At 39.8% G+C, this 23069-nt stretch overlaps 1 protein-coding gene, 1 long non-coding RNA gene and 1 pseudogene across 11 annotated transcripts in view; 1 reads left to right on the top strand and 2 right to left on the bottom strand.

Moving 5' to 3' along the window:
- The first annotated feature begins 2119 nt into the window (after positions 1–2119).
- Positions 2120–23069, top strand: part of CFAP91 (cilia and flagella associated protein 91) — a 100163-nt gene continuing 79213 nt past the window's right edge. For all 10 annotated transcript variants that reach the window (XR_014077350.1, XR_014077349.1, XR_014077348.1 and 7 more), the window contains exons 1-5: positions 2120–2299; positions 12136–12212; positions 12713–12870; positions 15139–15222; positions 16368–16424. Coding sequence is in view for 6 of the 10 variants with exons in the window: in XM_081571904.1 (XP_081428030.1) it covers positions 2176–2299; positions 12136–12212; positions 12713–12870; positions 15139–15222; positions 16368–16424 (500 nt within the window). In the remaining 4 variants the exon portion in view is untranslated. The remainder of the gene's footprint in view (positions 2300–12135; positions 12213–12712; positions 12871–15138; positions 15223–16367; positions 16425–23069) is intronic.
- Positions 13045–23069, bottom strand: part of LOC145538953 (uncharacterized) — a 136105-nt gene continuing 126080 nt past the window's right edge. Inside the window, exons 3-4 of the long non-coding RNA XR_014077356.1 lie at positions 21994–22083; positions 13045–14174 (exon numbers count right to left, since the gene is read on the bottom strand). This is a non-coding gene — a long non-coding RNA (uncharacterized LOC145538953). The remainder of the gene's footprint in view (positions 14175–21993; positions 22084–23069) is intronic.
- On the bottom strand, positions 22182–22636 carry LOC145538350 (small ribosomal subunit protein uS8 pseudogene; annotated as a pseudogene).

The following is a 23069-nucleotide window of genomic DNA, read 5'->3' as shown; positions in this document are numbered from 1 at the left end:
TTTTGGGAAAAACGAACAGAAAGTGGGAAATGTAGCCGTCCCCAGAGATAGAAAAATATCATCATGCCATTGTAAGACTGTATTTTACATGTTTTTTTAATGTTTTTTCCCCATCATACAGTGAGTTGTACCAACATCTTAGATCTTCAATACCTATTTGATAGTAGACAGTGTTGTTGTTATTCAGTCACTAAGTCATGTCCGACTCTTTGTGATCCCATGGACCGCAACATGCCAGGCCTCCCTGTCCCTCACCATCTCCTGGAGTTTGCCCAAGTTCATGTCCATTGAATTGCTGATGCCATCCAATCATCTCATCCTCTGCTGCCCTCTTCTCCTTTTCCCTTCAATCTTTCCCAGCATCAGGTGGCCAAAGTATTGGAGCTTCAGCATCAGTCCTTCCAATGAGTATTCAGGGTTGATTTCCCTTAGGATAGCCTGGTTTGATCTTGCAGTTCAAGGGACTCTCTAAAGAATCTTTTCCAGCACCACAATTCAAAAGAATCAATTCTTCGGTGTTCAGCCTTCTTTCCGGCCCAGTAAATTTATAAAATAAATGGATGGATTTATTCATTTAGGAAACATTTGATTAAGCTTTCATGTACCAGGTACTTCAGAGATACAAAATGACCATGTGAAGGCCTGTGCCGGCAATGAACTCACAGTTGCGGGGAGCAAAGTTACAATTACTAATACAAAGTGGTCAATGCCACTGGTGCTACATAACAGCACTGGAATAAAGAAGTCTGGCTCTACTTGCAGAACTTGGGAGACTACATAAAGGTGGCAAAATTAGCACTAAGTCTTGAAGGATACCTAAATTAGTTGAGGGGCATAAATAGGAAAAGGCATTTTAGGCAAAACAATCAGTTTGAGGGAAGACTTGGAACTGGCAAAATACATGGCTGATTGGCAAAAAACCCAAGAAGTTCAGGAGTAGAGTAAAATAAAACCAAGAATATGTGTGAAAAGAAGAATAGCAAGCAGGAGGCTTGTTGAAGTGCCTATGGATTACATGAGAAAGACAAAGAGGCTAACTCTAACGTGTGTCACTAGACAAATGGGATAATTTGAACATCACGAAGTATAATGATCATAACAGATCAAAAGAATCTGATATGTAAAAATGCACTCATTCATAGTGATACTAAGCAAACAAAATCTTTTTGGTTAACACTGGTGGTTGCTAGGGCACCACCAATTTCTCTGAAATTTGATAACTAAAGTGAAAAAATCCGTTATCAGTTTGAAATGCAGACTCTGCCTGCAATGCAGGAGACCCAGGGTCCATCTGTGGGTGGGGAAGATCCCCTGGGGAAGGGAATGGCAATCCACTCCACTATTCCTGTATGGAAAATCCCATGGAGAGATGAGTCTGGAGGGCCAGAGGCCATTGGATTGCAAAGAGTTCAACACGACTGGGAGACTAACACATACACACAGAAAGGGACAGCAGAATGTGCATTAACTTTTACTAATTACCCAGCCCATCCCAAACGCTGATATCCAGGACCAGAGCTCATAGTGTGCCAAAGGCTGACGTTCAGGAGCTTGGATTCCTCAGTTGGAACAAGCCCTGCGGAAAGGGGATGTTCGAAATGAAAGTCCCCAACTATTCTAGAAGTCTCTAAGATTTCCCAGGAATTTCCGAAAGAGGCTACGGAGTGTGACTAGCAAATGGCTGCAACGATTTCAGCAGCAACCTTTTCCCCAGTCTGCGGCCCCCTGGCGTTGACTGTGGGGGGACCGCTAAACGCTCGTGACTTGACCACCAGAGTGCAAGCGGGAAGTGAGGCAGTCCGTCTCCCACCCCGCCCTTCTCTCCCCCGAGCCCCTTGTCCTTCTCTACCCCTGCCCCGCCCTTCTCCCCTTGCCCTCCCCTCCCTAGGCCAGCCCCTCTTTTTCTCCTTCCTTCCCTCCTCTTCCCCCACCCCTCACGCTCCACCTCTCTGCGCACTTCCCCGCCCTTCCGCTTCCGCTCCTCGCCCCGCCCCTTCCGCTAGTCACTCGACTCCGCCTCTCTCACGCTAGTCCCGCCCCTCTCTTCTGGACTAGCTGCCTGTCTTCGCCTGGCGCTTGCTCTCTGGTCCCTGCGGGGGTTACCATAGCTACGGTGCACGCAGCAGCTAGGTTTCACTAGTTGGACCTGGCTGGCGGCAGGGAAGAGCCGGCACCATGAGTCACGTAGTGACTATCGAAGAACCCCAGGCCAAGCCGCCGGTGTCTCAAACCCAGTTCGGAGGGAAGTTGGGGGCCTGGGGCAAAGTCTCTGCGAGTCGAACGTATGATTTCTTATACGGTAAGGGTGGCTCCAGACCTCCCTCCTGAGTTGTCGACACCTGGGCCAGGTGGGCGTCGAGACTGTCGGACCTGGCCGGGAACGCGGCGGACGAAAGACAAGCCTCAGGAGGGATCTCTAGCCTGGGTTGTCTTTTGTTGGGTAGGGTCAGCTCCAAGCCCTGCTGGCGGTGGCTTTTGGGCGGGCTAGGGGCAGGAGGCGGTCTCGGAAGCCGCAGGTGCGCTCTGCCTCTCAGAGTAGAGAGCAGGGACACCTGATTCTTCTTTACTCTGGAAATTTGCACAGCCCTAAGCAATTGTCCTGGAGAAGGAAATGGCAACCCACTCCAGTATTCTTGCCTGGAGAATCCCAGGGACGGCGGAGCCTGGTGGGCTGCCGTCTATGGGGTCGCACAGAGTCGGACACGACTGAAGCGACTTAGCAGCAGCAAGCAGTTGTCCTGAATGCCTTTCCTGGCGTTCTGACTTGGAGATTCACTCAACACTCCCTCATTCAAACTGCATAAAATGCCCAAACAGAATGACCTTCCTGCTCGCATTCGCTGGGCAACTCCAAACTTGTCATTCTGGGTAGGTAAAGAAGGGCCAGTTTGTCTCATCTTTGTTTTTAGGTTTTTCTTTTTATTTGAGTTTATTCTTATCCGTCAAAGTATTGCTTGTAAACTAGGTCCACTGTGTCCGTTGGGCCAGTAAAGCCCCAGTGTATTTAATGCCCTGATTGTTCATTTATGTTCTGTCTCTTCTACTGGACCATAAATTTCTGAATTATTTAAGTTCTTGTTCTGTCCATTTTTGTAGCATTGTCAGCACCTTTTCCAGTGCTGGTACATATGTTGGGTGCTATATAATTTGTTATGAATCATTTATTTAATTTACTGCTGCAATAAATATAATCAGTAAAGCATGATTTTTTTCCCAGTTTTGCCCTCTTTACCCTACTTTTAACCGCGTGGTATCTCCTCTGAGAATCCCAGGGTTTCCTTTGGATGGGAGCTTTTAGGGTAGCCATTCCCTGGTGTTGGGAATATGTAATGATTGCTTACATTTGTGTAGGCTTCACAGTTAACACCATTCTTTTCTAAATTTTACCTCATTTATATACTATTTTACATTTGACTGAATGTTATGTGAATACTTTGTATCTCTAAAGTGCCTCACTTGAAGTGCCTGCAATACTTTGTCACTTCCCTGAATCTACATTTGTTGATGGATTAATAGCTACACTAACTATTGCCCTGCTAATTATAAAGTCTTTTAAATATATATTTTTCCTAGCTTCCAAAAATATCATTTTTAAAAATATTTATTTATTGGTTGTGCTGGGTCTTCATTGCTGCGCGAGGGCCTTCTCCATTTGCAGTGAGCGGGGCTACTCTGTAGTTTCAGTGTGAGGGCTTCTCATTGCAGTGGTTTCTCTTGTTGCGAAGCACGGGCTCTAGGGGACAGGGCCTTCAGTAGTTGTGGCCTGTGGGCTCAGTAGTTGTGGTGCACGGGCTTATTGTCCCATGGCATGTGGGATTTTCCTGGACCTGGAATCGAACTCATGTCCCCTGCATTGCCTGGCAGATTCTTTACCACTGAGCTACCATGGAAGCCCCGAGAATATCTTAAATACTTCTTGGGTTTATCATTTATTATGAGCTCTTTCCTCCTTTCTTTTCTCTCTCTATAGAATAAACAACAAGGACCTACTGTATTTATGTTAATTCCAAACTCCTAATTTATTTCTCCCTTCCCCTCCTCTGCTATCCCCTTTGATAACCGTAAATTTGTTTTCTGTGTTCATGAGTTTGTTTTGTAAATAAGTTTATTTGTATTTTTTTTTAAATTCTACACGTGAGTGATATGATATTTGTCTTTGATTTACTTCACTTAATAGGATAATCTAGGTCCATCCATGTTGCTGCAAATGGCATTATTTCATTCTTTTTTATGGCTGAGTAATAGTCCATTGTGTGCTTGTATACATATGCATATATATGTTATTTATTTTATACATCTTTATCCATTCATCTGTTGATAGACATTTAGGTTGCTTCCAGGGCTTGGCCTTTGTAAATAGAGTTGCTGTGAACATTGGAGTGCATGTATCTTTTCAAATTAGAGTTTTCTCTGGATATATGCCCATGAGTGGGATTGTAAGATCATATGGTAACTCTATTTTTAGTTTTTTTTCTTTTTATGGAACCTTCATGATCTTCTCCACAGTAGTTGCACCAACCTTCATTCCCACTAACAGTGTAGGAGAGTTTCTTTTTCTTCACACTCTCTCCAGCATTTATTATTTGTAGGCTTGTTAATGGCCATTCTGATGTGAGATGATACCTCACTGTAGTTTTGATTTGCATTTCTCTAATAATTAGTGGTATTGAACACCTTTTCATGTGCCTGTGGGCCATCTGTATGTCTTCTTGGAGAAATGTTTAGGTCTTCTGGCCATTTTTTAATTGGGTTGTTTGTTTTTTTGATATTAAGCTGTATGAGCTGTTGGTATATTTTGGAAACTAATCATTTGTTGTAGCATCATTTAGAAATATTTTCTCCCACTTTGTAGGTTGTTGTTTTGTTTATGTTTTCCTTTGTTGTGCTAAAGCTTTTAGACTTAATTAGATACTGTTCCAAAAGCATCTTGCTGCAATGTATGTCAGAGTCTTCTGCACATATTTTCCTCTAGAAGTTTTATCCGGTCTTACATTTAGGTCTTTAATCAATTTGAGTTTATTTTTGTATATGGTATTGGAGAATGTTCTAGTTTCATTCTTTTACATGTAGCTGTCCAGTTTTTCTCAGAACCATTTACTAAAGAGGCTGTCTTTTCTCCATTGTGTATTCTTACCTACTTTTCTTAGATTAATTGACCATAAGTGTATGGGTTTACTGCTGGACTGTCTATTCTGTTCAGTTGATCTATATGTCTGTTTCTGTGTCAGTGTCAGAAGGTTTTGATTATAATAGCTTTGTAATATAGGCTGAAGTCAGAGAGAGTGATTTCTCCACCTCTGTTCTTCTCTCTCAAGATTATTTTGGCTATTCAGGGTCTTTTGTGTTTTCATCCAAATCAAAAATTATTTTGTTCTAATTCTGTGAAAATGCCATTGGTAATGTAATAGGGATTGCATTGAATCTGTAGATTCCACTGGGTAGTATGGTCATTTTAACAATATGGATTCTTCCATTTCAGGAACACTGTATATCTTTCCATTTGTTTGTATCATCTTCAGTTTCTTTCATTAGTGTCCTATAGTTTTCAGAGTAGAGATCTTTTGCCTTAGGTAGGTTTGTTCCTAGGTATTTTATTCTTTTTAAGGCAATGGTAAATGGAATTGTTTCCTTAATTGTTTCTGATATTTTCTTGTTAGTGTACAGAAATGCAATAGATTTCTATATGTCAATTTTGTATCTAGCAGCTTTATCACATTTACTGATGAGCTCTAGAAGTTTTCTGGTAGTTTCTTTAGGGTTTTATATGTGTATCATATGTCATATACAAACAGTGACAGTTTTATTTTTTAAAATTTGGATTCCTTTTTTTAAAAAAAAAATACTTATTTTTATTTATTTGGCTGTACTGGGTCTTAGTTGCAGAATGTGATATCTTTTGAATGGTAGCATGCAAACTCTTAATTGTAGCATGTGGGATCTAGTTCCCTGACCAGGGATTGAACCCAGGCCCCCTGCATTGGGAGCACAGAGTCTCAGCCACTGGACCGCCAGAGAAGTCCCTGGATTCCTTTTTCTTCTCTGACTGCCATGACTAGAACATCCAAGACTATGTTGAATAAGAGTGGTGAGAGTGAGCATCCTTGTCTTGTTCCTGATCTTAGAGGAAATATTTCAGCTTTTCCATTGAGTATGATGTTAGCTATGGTTTTGTCATATATGGCCTTTGTTATGGTTAGGTAGGTTCCCTCTATGCCCACTTTCTGAAGGGTTTTTTTTAAACCATAAATGGATATTGAATTTTATAAAAAGTTTTTTCTGCGTCTATTGAGGTGTTCATATGATTTTTATCTTCAATTTGTTAATGTGGTGTATCACATTGATTGATTTGCAGATATTGAAAACTCCTTGTATCTCTGGAATAAATCCTACTTTATTATGGTGTATGATCCTTTTAATGTATTGTTGGAGTCAGTTTTCCGGTATCTTGCTGAGAATTTTTGCATCTATGTTCATTAGTGATATCGGCCTGTAATTTTCTTTTTTTGTGATCTTTCCTGGTGGCTCAGACAGTAAAGAATCTTTCTGCAGTGTGGGGGAACTGGGTTCAATCCCTGGGTTGGGAAGATCCCTGGAAAAGGGAATGGCTACCCATTCCAGTATTCTTGCTTGGAGAATTCCATGGACAGAGGAGCCTGAGTCGGACATGATTGAGCGACTAATACTTTCACCTTTTGTTTGGTTTTGGTATCAGGTTGATGGTGGCCTCATGGAATGAGTTTGGAAGTGTTCTTTCTTCTGCAATTTTTGGGAATAGTTTCAGAAGGATAGGTGTTAACTTGTCTCTGAATGTTTCATGAAGTTCACTTGTGAAGCCATCTGGTCCTGGACTTTTGTTTGTTGGGCTTGTTTTGTTTTACATTGTTTCTGGCTGTGTCATGCAGCTTGTGGGATCTTAGTGCTCTGACCAGGGATTGAACCCACACGCCCTGCATTGAAAGGCAAAGTATTAACCACTGGACCAACAGGGAAGTCCCTCAAATACATTTTTTGATCCCCTTCTCTCTTTCTTCTTCTAGAACCCCTATTATGTGTAGGTTGGCACATTTGGTATTATCCCATAGAGTTCGTATGTTGCCTTTACTTTTTTCATTTGTCTTTCCACTGTTCTGATTGAGTAATTTACTATTCTGTCTTCCAGATCACTTACATTTTTCTGTGTCCTTTAGTCTGCTATTCATTGCTTCTAGATTGGTTTTTATCTCAGCAATGGAATTGTCTAATTGATTGGTTCACCTTTATAGTTTCTATTAATAGTTCCTTGTTACAGTGATCTGCATTTCTATTGATATGTTTCTTAATTCCTTTAGCATTTTTATTATCTTCTCTTTGAACTCAAGGTCTAAAAGATGGGTGAGGACTGTTTCATTATTTGTTCTTTCAGGGCATTTCTCTTGTTCTTTTGATTTGAATAGTTTCTCTGCTTTTTAATTTTACTTACCTTTTTCTGTCTCTCTGAATTTAGGAGAAACCACTTTCTACTGTGGTCTTGAAGGGATGTTTTTATGTAGGGTTGTCCCTACATAGCCTCTGTGTCTCCAGTCCTTTGGTGGGAGGACTGGTTTTGGTATGGATGCCCGCCAAGTCTTTCCTCAGGCTGGGGTGGTTGTTATCCCCTGGATAGGAAGTGTGGTTGGCTTGTAGTGTCTACAGCCTGTGCTGGATGTGAGGCAGGGCTTCTTCTCAGCTCCATGGCTGTCATCATCCTGTTGGGAGTGGGGTGCACTCCCCAGTTGTTTGAATAGAAGGCTTGAGGGTTGGATTTGATCACTCTCTGTAGCCTTTGAGTGTGCACCCTGCCCCAGGGAGGTGAATCCTGAAGCAAGTAAGGTCTGTGAGGTCACAGAATACCCGTGTCTCACCTGTGTAGACATCCGTGCTCAGAAGCAGCCCAAATTCACATCCCCTTCTCTGTTGTATTCATCCCAGATCTAGGGCAGGGCTGTGTTGTGCAGTGACTGGGGGTCAGGTGGTTGTGGCTGCAGGAGCTGCTTTGTCACCTGAGATCTGGGCCGCCTCTGTGGTGGTCTTCTCTCAGTCTTCTCTTTCTGCCCCAGATGTAGTGCTGAGCTGTGGTGTGGAGTGGGTGGAACCAGCGTGCTCTCACTGGGAAATAAACTGCTGCGTACTAGTATCTGCACCCTCTTATGGTGCCACCAGGTATGCATGCTGGCAATATCTGCCCAGCTAGACCCACCACCTGCCATGCGCCCATTTATAATGGGGTCTGCAGCTCCCCCAGATCACAGCTCAGGCCCTCTGGTCTGTCTCTGCATGGCTAGACCAAGTCTCTGCTCAGATCTCACACTAGGCTGTGGTATAGACTGAGGGGGCCAGCCATTTGCCTGTTTGGGTTGGGAAGTGCGGTGAAGTGGCAACCACCACTTCCGGTGGCTCTCTTGGCCCTGACTGTTAGTGAGCCGGCACACGTACGCTCCTCATGAGTAGAGTCCAGACTTCTTCAGTCTGTCTGTCTGAGTGAATTTCCTAGCAGGCGAGGGGATTTTTCTCCGCTGTGCAGGATCCCAGGAGTGGGATGCTGAAATTGTGGCTTGACCCGCTTGCTCCTCAGAGTGAAGGTCCACCCATGGGGACCTTCTCTTCCTTTCAGATCCCTCCCAGGGATGTAGGTCCCAACTTGATGCTTTTTTTTTTCCCCATCCTACCTTGCTTCCCAAATGTTGCTAGTGGTAAAGAACTCACCTACCAATGCAGGAAACTTAGAGAGATGTGGGTTTCATCCCTGATCAGGAAGATCCACTGGAGGAGGGCATGGCAACCCACTCCAGTATTCTTGCCTGGAAAATCCCATGGACAGAGGAGCCCGTGGGCTACAGTTCATAGGGTCGCAAAGAGTTGGACATGACTGAAGCGACTTAGCACATGTAGCACCCTGTTACATGGAGCTATTTATTGACGCTTTGGTTGTTTGTATAGAAGTCCTGCTGCCAGTTTCCAGCTAGTTTTCACTGAGAATTGTTCTACATGTAGGTGTATCTTTGATGTGTTTTGCGGGGGGAAGGGGTGGAGGTGAGCTCTCTGTCCTCTTGTTCCACCATCTTGATCCCCTCGGTTGCGGACTTCTTGAAGCCTTGGTTTCATTTTCTATAAAATGGAGGCCTCGTGCTTACCTCATTAACTTTTTGAGAATTAAAAGGAATACTGCATGTGAAGCACTCAACAGTGTCTAGGAATAAGCAAGTGATAACCTGGTGGTAGCTCCTCTTGGCCGCCGCCCCAATTGCGCTCATCTCACACACTAGTAAAGTAATGCTCAAAATTCTCCAAGCCAGGCTTCAGCAATACGTGAACCGTGAACTTCCAGATGTTCAAGCTGGTTTTAGAAAAGGCAGAGGAACCAGAGATCAAATTGCCAACATCTGCTGGATCATCGAAAAAGCAAGAGAGTTCCAGAAAAACATCTATTTCTGCTTTATTGACTATGCCAAAGCCTTTGACTGTGTGGATCACAATAAACTGGAAAATTCTGAAAGAGATGGGAATACCAGACCATCTGACCTGTCTCTTGAGAAACCTTATGCAGGTCAGGAAGCAACAGTTAGAACTGGACATGGAACAACAGACTGGTTCCAAATAGGAAAAGGAGTATGTCAAGGCTGTATATTGTCACCCTACTTATTTAACTTATATGCAGAGTACATCACGAGAAACGCTGGGCTGGAAGAAACACAAGCTGGAATCAGGATTGCTGGGAGAAATATCAATAACCTCAGATATGCAGATGACACCACCTTTATGGCAGAAAGTGAAGAAGAACTAAAGAGCCTCTTGATGAAAGTGAAAGAGGAGAGTGAAAAAGTTGGGTTAAAACTCAACATTCAGAAAACTATGATCATGGCATCTGGTCCCATCACTTCATGGCAAATAAATGGGAAAGCAATGGAAATAGTGACAGACTTTATTTTGAGGAGCTCCAAAATCACTGCAGATGGTGATTGCAGTCATGAAATTAAAAGACGCTTGCTCCTTGGAAGAAAGGTTATGACCAACCTAAGCAGTGTATTAAAAAGCAGAGTCATTACTTTGCCAACAAAGGTCCGTCTAGTCAAGGCTATGGTTTTTCCAGTGGTCATGTATGGATGTGGGAGTTGGACTCTAAGGAAAGCTGAGCGCTGAAGAATTGATGCTTTTGAACTGTGGTGTTGGAGAAGACTCTTGAGAGTCCCTTGGACTGCAAGGAGATCCAACCAGTCCATCCTAAAGGAAATCAGTCCTGAAAAGTCATTGGAAGGACTGATGCTGAAACTGCAACTCCAATACTTTGGCCACCTGATGCGAAGAACTGACCCATTTGAAAAGACTCTGATGCTTGGAAAGATTGAAGGTAGGAGGAGAAGGGGATGACAGAGGATGGATGGTTGGATGGCATCACCGACTCAATGGACATGAGTTTGAGTAAACTCCAGGAGCTGGTGATGGACAACAGACGCTTGGCCCACTGCAGTCCATGGGGTCGCAGAGTTGGACACGACTGAGTGACTGAACTGAACTGTAGACTATGTTGTAGAATGTATAGTCATAAATCATACAGTATTGTGTCATTGTTGTCTGTAGATTCAAAAATGTTTCTATAGATATCATTTTCACATTCCTTATGGAAATAAGAGGAGAATGGTTTATTTATTATTCAGACTTAGGGGAAATGTGGGTTAAATTAATTTCAGATGACCAGCACAATTGCAGCCATTGACCCAGTGATATCAAGTTACGAAGTGATGGAAATTGGGCTGGTTAGGAATGAAGAGGCCAAATTTTATGCCCTAGAATTATAGGCTACTGAATTTGAAGAGAGAATGAATGCACCTATTTAGACAGAAGAATATAGCTTCAACATCTCTAATATGTTGGGAATAGTATAAGACAAAGTGAAATTTCTATATTTTCTTGTCTCGTTTTAAGTGATTTAAAAGGTATCACTGGGTCAGTGGCTGTGATCGTTTTGTTTGTTTTGGCTACGCTGGGTCTTCATTGTGGTGCACCTGTTTCTCTTGTTGCGAAGCATGGGCTCTAGAACGTGTGAGCTCAGTATGTGCAGTATGCAGGCTCAGTAGTTGCAGCTCATGGGCTTCTCTAGCTGTGGTGCATGGGCTTAGTTGTCCAACAGCATGTGGGATCATAGTTACCAGACCAGGGATTGAACCCTGTGTTGGAAGGTGGATTTTCAACCACTGGACCACCAGGGAAGTCCTTAATGGTTGTGATGGTGCTGTTCATCTGAAATTGGGTAATTGAGGAAGTAACTAAGTTCTGGAAATTGACAAATCATCTAAATTCAAGAGACTTAATTCTAAATCACAATAACAATAATTTCTGCAGGGAAATATACGTTACCAAGATGTCTAGACCAGTTCAAGGTATTTGTTTGTCTAGACATATCTACTCGAGAAATCAAGTCTATATCTGAAGATTGCTTCTGAGTTTAATGTCAAATTGTTTGATTTTTAAGTGATAGTAAAATCAATCATGAATATTCATTATCACTTTAAAGGCATACCTAACAAACACATCCTTACAGCAACAGAGCAATCTTATTTGAACTTGGAGGAAATAATTTAGTTCCATTTTAAGGGGTGAATTTTAAAAATAGCTGATCTTATTTATCTCTTACTGGAGAATGACATTTTCTTACCCTGTCCACCAGCTCTGGGTGATACACTGTTAAGTTTGTTTCTTCCCTGTGAACTGAATATGGGAGGTAGTGCCCAAAAGTATTGTTTCTTTCCCTTGGAAATGGGTGTAGTGTCTGTGTATACATGGTCCTTCCTCTTAGAGTATTTCCAGAGCTCTCCAGACCCGGAAGGTGGTTTGTTCATAGAAGAGAGCCTGTTGAGGTTATTGTGCTTGAAAACGTGTTCAGCCTTCTTTTTGCATTCTGATTCTATTCACTGACGGAGTATACAGAGAACACATGCATCTCACAGACTCTCACTGATGGTGAATAGAGCTGTGAGCTGCTGCAGAGTTCGGTGATATCTGAATTTTCCAATTTGTTTTCCAATTAAGAAATTACATTTCTTTACTGTTTTTCTCTACCCAGGAAAAGATATGTGCTAGATATGTGGTCTTCCTTATAGTGCTTTATTGTTTATTTCACAGACCCGTTGTTTATTGTATCAAGTGAGAAAGACCACAACCAGGCAAATATTCAGGCCACCATGATTCGAAGCAAACTGGTAAGTCTTATTCACCTCCTAAGGTAGCCTGATGAACCTGAACCATCTAGTTTGGCTAACTGTGCTGATCAGATTTTATAATCACCAAATCTCCACTGTATTTTATATTCTGCAGAAATTTCTTTGCCATGGTTACCAGGGGACAAGATGTTTTAATACTTGTGGCCCAATGTGAGGATTAACTAACTAATAGTGAATAAAGGACTCACAATAACCTAAATTATTTCAATGAGAAAAGTAATAGATGCCTGTGTTGAAAAAATTCCAGTAGTGCAAAAGCATATATGGTATAAAATAAATGCTACCCTTAGCCCTCTTCACATAATCATCTTTTGTCATCAGTTTCTTCAGTATCCTTCTAGAGATAGTCTATACATATACCAATAGCCTATGCCATATAGACTGTTCTGTACCTTTCAAAAGTTTGCAGTAGTAAAATACTTTAGAAAATCTGGTATAATTTTGTCCTTTTTCCCTTTGCCCTCTTGTCTTAACATTAGAGAAGGGTTCCCAGGTTTAGAACCATGTTCAGCAGCTTGTTCCATTATCCGAGATACTCTGTTTATTGGAGCAAGGCAGATCCTGTTCCATCATTCATCAGCCGGGACTGGAAGCAACATGAAGAAAGGCACAGAGAAGCCCTCCAGCAACTTGCCGCGTAAGTGTCAGGTGGCTCCAGCTGCTATTCATGTGTTTGATGAATGCATTTTTCTTCTTAAAAAGTTTTGTTTATTCATTCTGTATTATTTTACAGTGTACAATTGTGACGTTATACCTAGACCAGTTGAGCTCAAATTCTCTTTCTTAACCCCTTTGACCAAAACAATCTGGATTCAGGAGCAACAGTTATAAGTTTATTGGTTAGTATTAGGTTGGTACAAAAGTAATTGTGATTTCAGACTGTGAATTTTAAGTCATTATAACTAGATTCAAACACATCTTTATTAATCAAAATAGGAACCATTACAGTCAACACATCTTTGCCAATGAGAAATGAGTTGGTTTGTTCCTGTAGCATAAAAATACATGTTTCAGGATTTGATGAACTCTTGGAAAGCATTTTCTGTCTTCTGCTGGTTGGAAGCATTTTCCTGGCAAAAAGTTGTCGAGATGCTTGAAGAAGTGGTAGTTGGTTGGAGAGAGGTCAGGTAAATATGGCAAATGAGGCAAAACTTTATAGCCCAATTTGTTCAACTTTTGGATTGCTGGTTGTGCAACTTGCAGTCAGGCATTGTGGAAAAGAATTGGGTCCATTCTGTTGACCAATAGTGGCTGCAGGTGTTGCAGTTTTTGGTGCATTTCATTGATTTGCTGAGCATACTTCTCAGATGTAATGGTTTTGCTGGGATTCAGAAAAATGTAGTGGATCAGACAGACAGCAGACCACCAAAACAATGACCATGACCTTTTTTGGTGCACTTTTGGTTTTGGGAAGTGTTTTTGGAGCTTCTTCTCGGTCCATCTACTGAGCTAGTTGTTGCCAGTTGCCTTATAAAATCCACTTTTTGTCACGTGTCATAATCTGATTGAGAGGTGGTTCAATGCTGCGTAGAATAAGAGATGACATCTCAAAATGATGGTTTTTTTGATTTGCAGTCAGTTCATGAAGCACCATTATCAAGCTTTTTCACATTTCTGATTTGCTTCAAATGCCAAATGACCGTAGAAAGGTTGACATTGAATTCTTGGGGAGCTTCTTATGTGGTTGTGTGAGGATCAGTTTCAATGATGGCTCTCAATTGGTCATTGTCACTTTGGATGACCGTCACTATTCTCCTCATTTTCAAGGCTCTTGTCTCCTTTGCAAAACTTCTTTAATCACCACTGCACTCTTATGTTTGTTAGCAGTTTCTGGGCCAAATGCATTGTTGATGTTGCTAGTTTCCTGCCCTGCTTTATGACCCATTTTTAACTTGAATAAGAAAATTGCTTGAATTTACTTTTTAACATCATTTCTGTAATCTAAAATAAATATAAAATAAACAGCAAGTGATAAGTCATTAGCAAAAGAAAATATAAAACAAGAAATGAGCATTAAAATGATGTATTACATAACCACATTCCAGTATCAAATGGCAAAGTTCAACAGTGCAAAACTATAGTTACTTTTGCACCAACCTAATAGGTGTTCTCCAAAGGTTATAGTATATATTACATGATAAATTACCACCAAAGGTAGAGATGACTGCACTTGTAGTTTCTTTGATCCGTCTTAGAAATTGCAAGTGTACTTTTCTGCTAGTATCCAAGTATACTTTTTGGAGACCTGCAACCAAAGCACCTTCAGCGATAGGTCTGTCAAATTCCTTATTTGTTTAAAGGATATTTACAAGTTCATACATAGTAAATTTCTTTTAAAATGCTACCTTACAGCCTAGACATAAAAATTTGTTTTTTTAAATTTTGTAATTCTCATACACTGTTAACTAAAAATGAACATTTTTGTATGTGGAATTTCATAAATTTACTCATTTATTAGCTTTCAGTTCCTCTTGTTGGCTCCTGATTTTCTGGCTCAGGAAAAGTAATTATTGTAGTCTGAGATGTAGGACGGTAAGACACGTGTTATAGAAGATTTTGCTCTCAGTCTCAGGTGTATCAATGTATCTCTTACTTTATACACATATAAGTATGAAATAGGGGCTTCCCAGGTGGTGCTAGTGGTAAAGAATCTGTCTGCCAATACAGGAGATGCAAGAGACATGGCTTTGATCCCAGGGGTGGGAAAATTGCCTGGAGTAGAAAGTGGCAACCATTCCAATATCCTTGCCTAGAAAACACCATGGACAGAGGAGCCTGGTAGACTATAGTCCATGGGATCACAAAGAGTCAGACACAATTTAGCAACTGAGAATGAATATGAAATAAAAATTATATTTGGAAATAATATGTTCGACTTGAATAATGTTTTCCTGCTTTGTTTTAGAATTGATGCTTCTTTTCAGATGCCTAAAGAAGTTTATGAAGATCCTGATGTTACTGGAAAGAATCGCTATAAATATTTTGAAAGGTAGGAAATAATTACTGATGAATAGGAGCCCTAATATTATTAGAGACCTCTTTGTAATAATGATAGCAGCTCTCATATTTAAGTCATATAATATGCCAAGTATCACTTTATAAGTGCTTTACGTATATAACATCAGTTTTCAGAACAGAAATATAGGATAGGATATATTATCCCCATTTTACCAGTTAGGAAGCTGAGACCAAAAGAGGAGAAGTAAATTGCTCAAGGTTACTTTATTAAAAATTAGCAAGTGTAGAGCTGGGATTCCAACTAAGTCTGCCTGACCTTAGAGATACTAATTGCAAATAAGAATGTATCTTTGGGAACAAAATGAAGTCATCAAATGAGGTGAGATAGAGCAAAGACACCATGACAGCAATAGTGCGGGGCAAGGTGTTAAAAGAGGGCAGATAGGTGACATTTGCTGTCTTTGTGTGAATGTTACCAAAACCAACATGGTCGAAAGGTTCACCTTGTTTCATTCGTGATGAATACACACATGTGATAATCATACACTCAGATTAGATAAAAACAAGATGAGGATTTCCCTCTAGGTCCTATCTGAGTTAGCAAAATAGACTTGATGTCATACTACATAAGTTCATTTGAGAAAGTAAATTTGTAATGCACATTATTCATGAACAACCTCCTTATGGATGTTTTATGATGCTGAGTTTTTCAGAGAAATGTTAAATTCTTTACATAGTATACTCAGTTCCTAGACTTTTAGGGCAGTGGGCGGGGCGGGGTGTTTAAAGTAAACCACTGGAAATTTCAGAATATCTCAGGGAACTTGAGAAATTGCTGGGAACTAATGACCAGCTGAAGCCTAAGTAGAGGGCACTGTTTCTCAGGTGTGGCTTGTTTCCCATCTGCAGCAAACACATGGGGATGTTTATTACAAATGCAGATTAATTGGCTCTACCTTGTATCCACTGAGTCTGCTGGGATAGACCAGTGGATTTGAATTTTAAGCAAGAATCTTCCCACTCCCCAGTGATTTTGTGTGCGTCAAAGTTTGAGAATTGCTGATACACAAAGTATTCAAACTCACTGATTTTAAGGGACAAGTATTGGCAGTGGCAGGAAACTCAGCAAACACACAATGCAAAAGTCCCACCTTTGTGTTTTCCTTTCTTCCCTAGGCCTCTCCTTCCATTTTATCAGCAGATGCCATTCAATGTTGTTTTTGCATCAACCAGGTAAGTAACCGTTATTTTAAAACTTTTTTCCAGTTTATTTTATGTATTATTTGCTTCCATATTTGTTTCTAGAAGATAGTTCTCTGAATCATTATTTTTAAAGAATGGATCATAAACCATTAGAACATTTTCTAGTGGTCATTAGCAGCATTTTCAGAGAAGGCAGTGGCAACCCACTCTAGTACTCTTGGCTGGAGAATCGCATGGACGGAGGAGCCTGGTAGGCTGCAGTCCATGGGGTTGCGAAGAGTCAGACACGACTGAGCGACTTCACTTTCACTTTTCACTTTCATTCATTGGAGAAGGAAATGGCAACCCACTCCAGTGTTCTTGCCTGGAGAATCCCAGGGATGGCGGAGCCTGGTGGGCTGCCTTCTCTGGGGTCACACAGAGTCGGACATGACTGAAGTGACTTAGCAGCAGCAGCAGCAGTTATAATTTAATATCTAATTGCCACAAGGCAGTGTGCTATACAAAGATACATACAACATGCTGTCTGTCCCACAAAGGAATGTGAACCAAGGGGAAAAGAAAGTAAAGGACAAGAGCTGAATCTGGGATTATTGTGCAGTTCCCTGGTCTTTTGTTTTAGGGCAAGATAACAGGTTTGGTAAAGTGTCCCATTAAAAAACTAATTTTTGCTATACTCTTTCCCATGTCAATATAACTTAATGTTTCTATAAGAGAAGAAAATCCAAGGTATTCATGAAATGAATGAGAAGATAAACATTTTTTAAGGCCTAAGATTTCTGAATAGAAAGTTAAATAGGTCTGGACTTTCAAACATGCATTTAAAAGGTATGGTTACTCTTAATGATATAGCATCTTATAAATAGGATATATGTTATCAAAGGTCTGTAATCCTCAATATAAGTGCCAGTTATGATTCAAGTGTCTCCTCAAATTTTTTAAGACTATGTATGGATTCCTTTGGCTCTTACATAGATGGAGGAAAGATGCTCTGCTTATTGTAGCAATATTTTTTGGGATCAGTCTCCTAAAGCAAAGGAAATAAAAGCAAAAATAAATAGAACATAATTAAACTTAAAAGCTTTTTCACAGTAAGGGAAACCATTGCCAGTATGAAAAGATAGCCCACTGAATGGGAGAAAATATTGGCAAATGATATGACCCATAAAGGGTTAATATCCAAAATATATAAACAGCTCATACAATTCACCATAAAAAAAATCCCAAACAACCCGATTAAAAAATGTGCAGAAGACCTGAATAGACATTTCTCCAAAGAGGACATGCAGATGGCCAATAGGCACATGAAAAGATGTTCAACATTGCTAATCCATCAAAACCAAAAAGAGATGTTATTTCACACCTGTCAGAATGGCTGTCTTCAAAAAGAACATGAATAACAAATGTTGGCAAGGATGTGGAGAAAAGGGAATCTTCATCTGCTGTTGGTGGGAATGTAAATTTGTGCAGTCACTGTGGAAAATAGTATGGAGGCTTCTCAAAAAACTAAAAATAGAACAAACATATAATCCAACAATTCCATTCCTGGGTATGTGTCTGAAAAAAAATACCCACTATTCTGAAAAGATACCTGCACTGCAATGTTCATAGCAGCATTATTCACCATTGCCAAAATATGGAAGCAACTCATGTGTCCATCAACAAATGAATGGGTAAAGAAAATGTGGTTTACATACTCAATGGACTATTACCCAGCCATAAAAAAGAATGAAATTTTTCTACTTGGAACAACATGGATGATTTGGAAAATATGCTAAGTGAAGTTAGCAAAAGACAAATACTGTATGATATTACTTATTTGTGGAGTCTAAAAAATACAACAAACTAGGGAATATAACAAAAAAGAAACAGACTCACAGATTTAAGGTACAAACTGGTGGTTAGCAGTGGGGAAAGGGAAAAAGGGAAGGACAATATAGGAATAGGGGATTAAGAGATACAAACTATAATATATATTATATAAAATAAGCTATAAGGATATATTGTACAACACAGGGAATATAGCCAATATTTTACAACTATAAATGGAATATAACATTTAAAAATTGTGAAATACTATATTTGTTGTTGTTCAGTTACTAAGTTGTGTCCAACTCTTTGTAACCCCATGGGCTACAGCACACCAGGCTTCACTGTCCCTTCACTATCTCCTTGAGTTTGCTCAAACTCATGTCCATTGAGTCAGTGATGCCATCCAACCATCTCATCCTCTGTCACCTGCTTCTCCTCCTGCCCTCAATCTGTAAGTTCTTGGTTCACGTACTGATGAAGCCTAGCTTGAAGGATTTTGAGCATAATCTTGCTAGCATGTGAAATGAGTGCAACTGTACGATAATTTGAACATTCTTTGGCATTGCTCTTCTCTTTGGGATTGGAATGGAAACTGACCTTTTCCGGTCCTGGGGCCCCTGCTGAATTATTGAGTGAAGCACTGTTAAAGTGCTGTTAAAGCATCATCTTTTACGACTTGAAATAACTCAGCTAGAATTCCATCACCTCCACTAGCTTTATTTGTAGTAATGCTTCCTAAGGTCCGTTTGACTTCACACTTCAGGATGTTTGGCTCTAGGTGAGTGACCACACCATTGTGGTTATCCAGGTCATTAAGACCTTTTTTGTGCAGTTCTTCTGTGTATTCTTGCCACCTCTTTTTAGTATCTTCTGCTTCTGTTAGCTCCTTGCCGTTTCTGTCTTATTTTTGTGCCCATCTTTGCATGAAATGGTTCTTTGGTATCTCCATCTTGAAAAGATCTCTAGTCTTTCTGTTGCTTGCCTCTGTTTCTTTTCATTGTTCATTTAAGAAGGCTTTCTTTTTTCTCCTTGCTATTCTCTGGAACTCTGCATTCAGTTGGGTATATCTTTCCCTTTCTCCTTTGCCTTTCACTTCTCTTTTCTCAGTTATTTGTATGGCCTCTTCAGACAATCACTTTGCCTTCTTGCATTTCTTTTTCTTGGGTATGGTTCTGGTCACCACCTTCTGTAAACAATGTTCCGAACCTCCATCCATACTTCCTGAGGCACTCTTGTCTACCAGATCTAATCCCTTGAATCTATTTGTCACCTCCACTGTATAATCATAAGGGATTTGATTTACCTGAATGGCCTAGTGGTTTTCCCTGCTTTCTTCAATTTGAGCCCAAATTTTGCAGTAAGAATCTAATGATTTGAGCCACAGTCAACTCCAGGTTTTGTTTTTGCTGACTGTTTAGAGCTTCTCCTTCTTTGGCTGCAAAGAATATAATCAATCTGATTTCGGTATTGACCATCTGGTGATGGCCATGTGTAGAGTCATTTCTTGTGTTGTTGGAAAAGGATGTTTGCTATGACCAGTGTGATTTTTTGGCAAAACTCTGTTAGCCTTTGTCTTACTTCATTTTGTATTCCAAGGCAAAACTTGCCTGTTACTCTAGGTATCTCTTCGCTTCTTATTTTTGCATTCCAGTCCTTTGGGATGAAAAGGACATCTTTTTTTGGTGTTAGTTCTAGAAGGACTTGTAGGTCTTCATAGAACTGTTCAAATTCATCTTCTTCAGCATTAGTGGTTGGGGCATACACTTGGATTACTGTAATGTTGAACGGTTTGCCTTGGAAATGAACCAAGATCATTCTGTAATTTTTGAGATTACCCCCAAGTACTAGCATTTCAGACTCTTTTGTTGACTATGAGGGCGACTCCATTCCTTCCAAGGGATTTTTACCCACCTATAACATGTTATACATCAACTATACTTTAGTAAATATGTTAAAAAAAAAAAAAAGAAAATAAATGGATAGAGGAAAATATAGCATGCTAACGCTAAAAGAAAGCAACAGTAGCTATAATAATTTCAGACAGAGCAGACTTCAAGGAAGATTATCAGGGATAAAGAGAGGCATTACATAATGAAAAAGAGGTCAGTTCTCCAAGAAGACATAACAATCCTTAATGTATATATACCTAATGACAGAGTGTCAGACTGCATGTGACAAAACTAATAGAATTACAAGAAGTAGATGAACTCACTATCACAGTGGGGGACTTCAATACCCTTATATAGAAAGTGGATACATCTAACAGGCAGAAAGTCAGTAAGGCCCTAGCATACCATTTATCAGCTGGATGTAATTGGTATCTATAGACTACTTATTCAACAACAATAGAGTATACATTCTTCTGAAGCTCACACAGAACATTCACCAAGATAAAACACATTCTGGACCATAAAACATACTTTAATAAATGTAAAAAGCACAGAAGTTATACAGTGTCTTCTCTCAGATCATAGTGGTATTAAACTAGACATTAAGAACAGAGAGATAACTGAAAATCCTCAAATATATGGATATTAAACAATACATTTCTAAGTAACATGGGTTAAAGCAGACTTTCAAGAGAAATTTTTAAATATTTTAAACTTAATGAAAATGACAATGTAATTATGAAAATTTGTGGAATGAAATGAAAGCAGTGCTTAGTGAGAAATTTATAGCATTGAATGCATGTATTAGAAAAGACAGATCTAAATCAATCATATAAGCTTCCACCTTGAGAAACTAGAAAAATAAGAGCAAATTACATCCAAAGCAAGCAGAAGAAAAGAAATAATAAGAAATCAATAGAATTGACCAAGGAAATTGATAGAAAAAGTAAATGAAACCACAGAGTTCTTTGAAAAGCTCACAAAAACTGATACGTCTCTAGGCAGACTAAGAGAAAAAGAGAGAGGACACAAGTCACTAATATCAGAAATGAAAAAGGGTCACTAGGGATCCTATGGCATTGAAAAGATAAAGGAATACTGTTAATAACTCTTTGCCTATAATAGAGTTGATAATATAGATGAAAAGGGCTAATTACTTGAAAAACAACTTGCCAAAACTCAGAAGAAATAGGAAATCTGAATAGGCCTTTATCTATTAAAATTTTTTGAATCAATAATTAATAACTTTCTAAAACATAAAGCACCAGGCCCACATGGGGTCTGCTGGTGATTCTACCAAACATTCAAGGAAGAAATTATACCATTCTCTACAATCTCTTTCAGGTAGTAGAAGCTCACTCATTCTATAAGGCCAGCATTACCCTAATACCAAAATCAGACAAAGACAGGGAGGAAGGAAGGAAGGGAGGGAGGGAGGAAGGGAGGAAGGAAGGAAGATAGATAGTGCTAAGTCATGTACCTTGAGATCCCATGAACTGTAGCCTGCCAGGCTCCCCTGTCCATGGGATTCTCCAGGCAAGAATACTGGAGTGAATTGCCATAAAGAAAACTACAAACCAACACCCTTCATAAATGTAGGCATGGAAATCCTCAACAAAATATTAGCAAATCAAATCCAACAATGTATAATAAGAGTTATACACCACATCCAAGTGGAATTTATCCCAGGCATGCAAGGTGATTCTGCATTTGAAAATCAGTTAATATAATGGATCATGTCAACAGACTTTGAAAAAGAAAAATCACATGATCATATTAACAGAGGCAGAAAAACTATTTGATAGTACCCGATACCCATTCATGACAAAAACTCTCAGTTAACTAGAATTAGAGAGGAACATCTTCAACCTTATGAATAATGTATACTAAAAACCTACCTTATAGTTAATGGTGAAAAACTCAGTTTTTCCACTATGATCAGGAAAAAGGCAAGGATGTCTCCTCTCACCACTCCTTTCAGCATCATACTGGAAATAAGACAAGAAAAATAAAAGGTACACAGATTGGAAAGGAAGCAATAAAACTCCCCCCCCCCCGAGGCGTTTTATTTGTATGTATTATGTCACTAGAAAAAGAATCCAAGGATTTCCCCTCCTGTGTGTTTTTGTCTTGCTTCCTCATGGTCCATGATGCAGTTGAGGTTGTCAGTACAATGAAACCAAAGTGATGAGATGGGAGCAGATTATTCTGCCATTTTTCTAGATTTTTGAGTTGCACATCAAATCTGGGGTTGATCACTCCAGACTTACTTAGCCTGCCTATGAGGTTCACAACAATTTTCCCAGCCCTGTGATCATCAATGATTTCAAACTCGCCAATGCAACCATGCTTTATCATCACAGTTAGAAACCTGGCGATGACTTTGGAGCATGGTCTGATAAGGACCTGGCATTTGCCTCTCTTTTTGGCATTGTTGATACTCTTGAGAGTATCAGCCAGGACATGGTGTGCACCATTCTGGTGGCATGGAAAGATGGTGGAAACAGCAGCAATAAAACTTTTAGCAGGTGGCATGTTCATCTTTGTAGAAAATCAGAATGAATTGACTTAAAAAAATAAGTGGGGTTAATAAGTGATTAATAGCAAGGTTGTAGGATACAAGGTTAGTATACAAAAGTCAGCTGCTTTCATATATACCTATATAGAACAAGTGGAATTTGAAATATAAAACACAATGCCATTTACATTAGCATAGGTATAAATTTAATAAAAGACAAGATCTATTTAAGGAAAACTATAACACTTCAGTGGAAGAAATCAAAGAAGAATTAAATAAATGGAGAAATATTCCATGGTTGTCGATAGGAAGATTCAATGATGTCAGTATGTCAAGTCTTCCCAGTTTGAAGTATAGAGTCCATGTAATCTCAACCAAAATTCCTGCAGGTTATCTTGTGGATATTGGCAAAGTGATTCTAAAGCTTACATGAAGAAGCAAAAAACCAGAGAATAA

This window comes from Giraffa tippelskirchi, chromosome 2 (genome assembly GCF_054371585.1).
Source record: "Giraffa tippelskirchi isolate mGirTip1 chromosome 2, T2T-mGirTip1v1.2.pri, whole genome shotgun sequence".
In the NCBI taxonomy this organism is placed as follows: domain Eukaryota; kingdom Metazoa; phylum Chordata; class Mammalia; order Artiodactyla; family Giraffidae; genus Giraffa; species Giraffa tippelskirchi.
The sequence above is the reverse complement of the archived record's forward strand: the minus strand, read 5'-3'. Positions and strand labels throughout refer to the sequence as shown.